Source organism: Lolium rigidum, chromosome 5 (genome assembly GCF_022539505.1).
Source record: "Lolium rigidum isolate FL_2022 chromosome 5, APGP_CSIRO_Lrig_0.1, whole genome shotgun sequence".
In the NCBI taxonomy this organism is placed as follows: domain Eukaryota; kingdom Viridiplantae; phylum Streptophyta; class Magnoliopsida; order Poales; family Poaceae; genus Lolium; species Lolium rigidum.
In genome coordinates this window covers 253,814,808-253,821,301 of record NC_061512.1, presented here as the reverse complement: position 1 = coordinate 253,821,301, position 6,494 = coordinate 253,814,808, and the positions used below count along the sequence as shown (strand labels likewise).

The 6,494-nt window shown below is 53.0% G+C and overlaps 1 protein-coding gene across 1 annotated transcript; it reads left to right on the top strand.

Moving 5' to 3' along the window:
- Nucleotides 1–923: 923 nt before the first annotated feature.
- On the top strand, nt 924–1,969 carry LOC124651147 (ABSCISIC ACID-INSENSITIVE 5-like protein 5). Its single transcript, XM_047190280.1, has 2 exons — nt 924–1,566; nt 1,722–1,969. Exons 1-2 carry the CDS (start codon nt 1,051–1,053, stop codon nt 1,791–1,793), a joined length of 588 nt encoding a protein of 195 aa, XP_047046236.1. The 5' UTR covers nt 924–1,050; the 3' UTR covers nt 1,794–1,969.
- The last annotated feature ends 4,525 nt before the right edge of the window (nt 1,970–6,494 follow it).

Below are 6,494 nucleotides of genomic sequence, written 5' to 3'. Positions count from 1 at the left end.
TTTCGGCTTCCACGCATAGTTTTAAAAACCGGACCGGACCGATGGTTCAACCAAAAAACCCGAAACCGGAGCCCCTGCTGGTTTTTTTAGCGCACTGGACCAAAATAAACCGTAACCGCGGTTCAGCTACCGGTTTACTCAATAACCGGCCATCCGGTCCGACCGGCACAGCTGCATGCGTGTTGTTGTGCGCCCGTCAGAATTCAAACCACACTACCCGCAAGTGTGAAATATTTTTGCATATATAATTATCTATTTATGGAAAATTTATAAGTAAAAAATATATACGTATACATCTAAAAAACCAGATAGTGAACCGGTGAACCACGATCCGGCCGGTAAAAACCAAAACCAATAGCGTCACCGGTTCGATCGCCGGTCCGATTTTTAAAACTATGCTTCCACGGACCACAACAGACCCAATGCGCGCGTTTGGGTGATGGCCTTATGATTTGATTAGTTTGTGCGCGAATTTGTTCGATCAAGACTGTGCGAGCAGCAACATGGACGCTTAGAGTTGAAAAGTCGCGACGGTAGAGTTGAATCTTTTCAGTTTGTGCGGAAATGATCTACAAGTGAATCTTTTCTTTTTGTGTCAATGCGTAAATATGCTAGAGATGTAGCGAATCTAGGATCTAGGAGGAGTTCAGAAAAGCAGCGAGGGAGAGGGAGGAGCAGCAGAACCAAGCAAGCGTTGCCCCGAGGACGAGGAGGGACACACGGTGGCACGGCACGCGATGTGGCCTGGGACCCGGACCGGGACCGGGACGGGGCGGGGTGCCATTTGACCAGTGCCGCCTCACGCTCACTCCAGTAGACACTCGACAGTGCCACTCGGCGCGCAGCCACTGGCCACACTCCACAGAAGCAGCGAGACCATCCCCCACCTCCCCTCCTCTGCCCCAGCCAGCTCCAGCAAGCAAGCAAGCTCACTCAGCAGGCAGCAGCTACTGTAAAAACGAACCAGACCGCCTACTTATTCCCATCTCTGTCTCGGCCAAAAGAGGCAACCAAGCCGCCGCCCCCAAACGCTCGCACCCACCAGAGACCATGGCCATGGAGGTGGACGAGGACGACGTCTGGGGCGCCGTCGCCACCAGCCCCAGCGTCTCCCCGCCGCCCGCCATCTCCACCGCGCTCAGCCTCAACACCCGCCTCCAGCTCCTCGCCGCCTCCGGCGGCACCGGCCCCTCGTTCCTCCCAGCCATCGTCGGCCTCGCCTCCCCGTTCCACCCCGGCGGCGGCTGCTACCGCAATGTGGCCGCGTCGCCGTCCCCCACACCCTTCTTCTCCGCCGCCGCGGCCACCGCCCCCTTCTCCCGCCTCGCGCCCCACGACGCCCGCCGCGCGCTGGACCGCGAGATGTGCCTCGGCCCGCCCCCCGCCGCGGCGGCGGCCGGCACCAGCGGCGCGGGCCCCGTGGAGCGTCGCAAGAAGCGGATGATCAAGAACCGGGAGTCGGCGTCCCGGTCCCGCGCGCGCAAGCAGGCGCACGTCACCCAGATCGAGACGGAGGTCGTGGAGCTGCGGGAGGCCAACGACCAGCTCCGCGCCAAGTACGACCAGGTACCCCAGAACCCGAATCCAAGATCCTCTCTCCCCTGTTTTTCTTCTTCTCTGCTAAGCATTTCGATCTCCTGCATGCCAAGATCGAGTTTCATCAGCTACCAGTAACTCGCGCGTGTCAATCTCGCTCATCTATCTATTTTCGTTTTCGGCAGCTGAGGGCGGCGGTGGAGGTGTCGGTGCCGGTGAAGAAGACCCTCAAGAGGGTGCTCTCCGCGCCATTCTAATCGACTCCTCAACACCCAAGCAGCAGCAGCAGCAACTTCAATCCAGCTATCACTACCACTGCTACCACTCACATAGTTGCAGCAGTAGCACTTAATTAGCACCAGCTACTAGCTAGCCTATCATCAACATCGTCCATGTAAATCCATGTGGGGATATTATGCATGCTTTTCTCTTCCTTTTGCTACTATCTTAGTAGTACTAATATTTTGGTCAGTGGAGGGGATGAGGAGCATCCAGCAGCTTAATCTGTATAGCGGCAGCTGCCATTAGCACTAGCATTAGTATAGTTCTTCGTTACGGCCGCCATGCTTCGACCTTGTGGCTTGGCTTGGTGTCTTGTCCTGTTATTTTGGTCGCCTGCTATTATTACCACCCTGATGTCCATGTCTCTAGCTTCTTGTCGCATGGGATTAGGCAGAAAGATGATCTCACTCACCATCCTGCCTGCCTGCACAAATCTGGCAACTATCGCCTCCTGGAACAACGACATTTCGGGTCTGCTTCGTTTGCCGGGGAAAGGGAGCAAGCTAGCTACCGACCTCCTCCTCTCTGCTGGTTTCGTTTCCACCGTTGGATGGTGGTCCCTGGACGGACGGACGGCTCAATTTCTCTCTCTTCTTTTGGCACTAGTAATCTTGGCCGGCTTTCATCCGTGTGTGCGTTTTGTGTCCGGCGCGCTTTGTTCGCCCGTCGCCGTCGGAAAGGGACGCCGTCTTTCTATCCGAATAGTCTGCTTGCAAGTCGCCGCTACGTCGCTCTCCGTCTTCCTCTTTCGACTTAATGCCATGCTCCAAAACAGACCACGGTTGCTTGTTGGTCGCTGCAGACATCCAGGAATTCGGCTGTTTCTTTCACGTGTAATTTGTCTTATCTAACCATGTGTTTTCACTGTTTGCTTGACCACGCCACGCTATATAGCACAGACGGTCTAGTGGCATGGCTCCGTGGGCCCACGAGTCAGCCGTTGTGCAGCTGGGGTCACTGAAAAAGATCTAGTCCAAAGAGAGTTTTTTTAGAGAGTCCAAGCAGGGCCGGTCCTGAGGTTTTAAGGGCCTGGGGCGGAACTAAAATCATGGGCCCTATAGGCATGAAAATAATTAATTACATATGTAAATTACGGGGTCCTAGTATATAAGAAGTCCTGCCAATAAATTCCAAAAGTGCATCTAAAAAACTCGTAAATTTTGTAAAAACGCAATTTCGATACCAAATTATGTATACATATCACGAAGTTGGTGATCATTGTATGTAAGCACCATTATTATTGATAATCATGTCCATTGTGCCTAGAACCCTATCATCATAGAGCACGTGGGCACAGTGCGACCTCTTCCCGACAATTGAGCTTCTTGCTTGTCCATGTGGTTGCGTGAGGATGATGGGATACATTGATTTGCAAAAAAAAGAATGATGGGATACATTTATATGGTCTTGCAGTTTTATGTATGCCAATGATCCGGAAAATTAAGGCGCAATAGAAAAGCAAAATGCGTTAAAAAATACTGAAAGAAAAAATGAGTCAATTTTTAGTGAAATATTAAAACAAGAGACCATCGGCTTTATACTAGTTTTTTAGTCAACCTGAGTACTGTTTAGTTGCTTCATATAGCTTTTGGTTCCGATTGTGGCTTCCTGTAAAAAAGACTCAAGCTCACAAAAGGAAAAAAAACCCAAGTTAGCCAAGGGAGAAAGGGCCCAAGTACCAGCATAACGCTTTGTCTTGGTCGCTGAATCTCACCATAGAACGGCCGTCCTCTAATGGCGGCGCCAAACTATTTCTCCTCTGTGAAAAAAAAAACTATGTCTTCCTCCTGCAGGTATGCCTAACCTAGTTAGGATTTGGGGCCCCTAGTTTTCTCGGGCCCGGGGTGGCCGCCCCTCCCCCCTAGGGCCGGCCCTGAGTCCAAGGAGATAGTTGGCATGCTAAGAGGGGTTGCCCGACCCATTTCAGATATGAAAAGTGTCCGTTAACGTTGGATCACGGATAACAAATTAGCATCGTTTTCTCGTGTATCCGTTTGGGGCGGTTAGCCCTAGTGGCCCGACATAATTTTGTCTAATAGCATTTTTCAGTTAATAAGCTGCCGAGGTTCACGAAGAGTGCATAAGCTGCCGAGGCGTCGACGACGGTGTTGGTGCGTGAGGAGGCGGCATAGGGGCGGGAGGAGGCGGCGGAGGTGGCAGTGGCTTCCCTTGGGCCTGCACGAACGCCCCAGTAGGACGGTGAGGCCATCCCATTGAGGTAGCTGGTCGAGCTCACTCTGGGCGATGGCCACTTTGATGCCCTCCTCCTCCATGAGGTTCGCTGGATGGAGTTCATGGTCGTCGTGGAAGCCATCCTCCAATGCGCCGTGGAATTCGTCTTTGTCCTCCTCGTCGTTGCCGTCGAGGCAGACGACGCGCTCCAAGTTGAAGAAGTCCACGTTGCCAAGATAACCCGCGCGACGGTGCATGTAACTCACAGGTCCCGAAGGTAGACCAGTTGTAGGAATCGAGGATGAAGGGTGAATCCTCGCGCAGATCCGGCGGCAGGACGAAGCTGCGGCGACATTTCTTGATTTGGCGCTCGCACCCCTCTCACGGCACCGGAGGCACCGGGACACGCCGGGAATTGAGGTACTAGCCACCGCCCGGCAGGCCCACATCTACCCAAGGAACCGACCGGTTTTCCTCGAACAGCCACTACGTGAAGTCTAGAGGGACATATCGTTGGTTGTGCGTTTTTTCTTCTGCCTGGTCGGGAAAATATGGTTGCATCAAGGCAGCAGGTCAGGCAACACCACCCCCCATGCCATTACTTCTATGGCGACGTGACTCGAGTAGGACACCACAATCCATTACCCTCCCGAGTCTTCAAGGACAGATTCTTTATAGAAACAGAAAGAAATACTCGTAGAAAAAAGGACATATGCTTTGTGCGTTCAAAGAAAGGAAAAAAAGGACATATATTCTTTGATGAGGGTGCACGTCACCTGGGTATCTCCATGGGCCAGGATTTGTTGTCACATCACCGTAGATCCTCAGCTGTGTGTCCTCTTTTGCTCCGACATTTTCAGGCATTGCAAGTTTGCAACGCACTGAAATAGTATAAAGAGAGTACTGCTTCGCTTAGAGCATCTCCAGCGGCGCGATGCATTTCGGACACCCAAAATGTCAGCGGGCGTCCGTTTGCGTCACCTGGTGGACGCGAAAATGGTCGCGCGTCCCTTTGCGTCTGGTGCTGGCTCTAGCGGGACGACGCATTTTCGGCGCAAATCAGAATTCAAAAAAGAGGAACTAGCGTCAACTTTGCACGAAATTTTACAGTTGCAAATTGAGGGCTGAAACAATTTCATCACACTTTGTAGATGGTACGGCGCAAAGTGGAGTCCAAAAGGGCACAACAAGGCCTGAACAGCAATAAAAATGTCCAAAAGGAGGCCAAGGTGCTAGGCGCAATCGCGCCGGCGATCAGGCGTCTCGCGCGCGGATTTCGGCGCGCCTCTTCATGAACCAGGCCATGGTGTCATCGTCGATGCTGCTCAAGTCGCTAGTATGATCCTAGTGTCCTCTGCAAGGATCTTGGTCTTGTCGTCCATCCTCCTAGCCTCGGCGTCAAGCAATTTGGCCTCGGCGTCTTCCTTTTGGATCTCAATTACCTCTTTCGCGAGGTTGTGGTAGATGGCAGCTGCGGCCTCTTTTTCCAGACGCCTCTTCTCGTCCCTAGCAGCCAAGGCGGCAAGATTGTCGACCATTATCTTCTCCATGCTCTGGGTGAACGCAATGGCCCGCGCCTCTCGGACTAGATCGGCCTTGGTAGCCTTATGGCCTCGGGGACGAGGTGGAAGGGCTGGACGGCCTTGATCGTCGTCTTCGCCGTCGACGTTGATCGCTGTCCCATTCCTCACAGCTTCGTTGTAAGACGCAAAGTTTGTCATCCACCTGTTGGCGTCCTTGAGCACGTCCCAACAATGGACCATATGGAAGCCCTTCTTATGCGTCGCCCTGAACTTCTCCAAGGCGCGGGATACCTGCAATCATAGCCGCCAATGATGTACATACAATAATGCAAATAGTGTAGAATGATGATGATTGTATCGTGTTTACCACTGTCTTGACGCCAGCGCCGCTTACGGAGTTGTTAATAGCATGTTCGACCGCCGAGCAGAACTTGCTTGTCTCTAGTTTGATGTAGTTCCATCTTTTTCGGAGGGACTCTTCCGTCTGAGGGCTTGTGATATGGTAGGGCGGGTGCATCCTGGTCTCGTTGTACTGCTGCAAGACCTTGGCCCAATAGACCTTGCCCTTTTGCTGCGCGCCATTAATACAATCATTGCTCGTTGCCAGCCACGCTTCGCACAAACACTTATCCTCGTCATCGACGAAGCCTTGTGTCCTGCGGCTCTCCCCCTTCTTCTTCGTAGCAATGTCAGGCTGTGTTGGCGCGTCGTCGAAGTCGTCGACGGACACGGGTGTTGGCTGCTTCTGCTGGGTGGCGAACAACCGTGCGGTTTCGATGTCCTCCGCATCTTGCGTTGCTGCCCAGTCATGATGCGGGCCAGTCCTATCCCGATCACCGCGAACGAAGCCGCCACCGTAGATAATGGCCTGGATGCATTTCTAACTCATGGCGGTCCTTCCAATAGTCCTACGAATGACCGGACATCAGACGCATGATACACGACACTCACACACATTGGCAGAGCTCACGTACCGGGTCG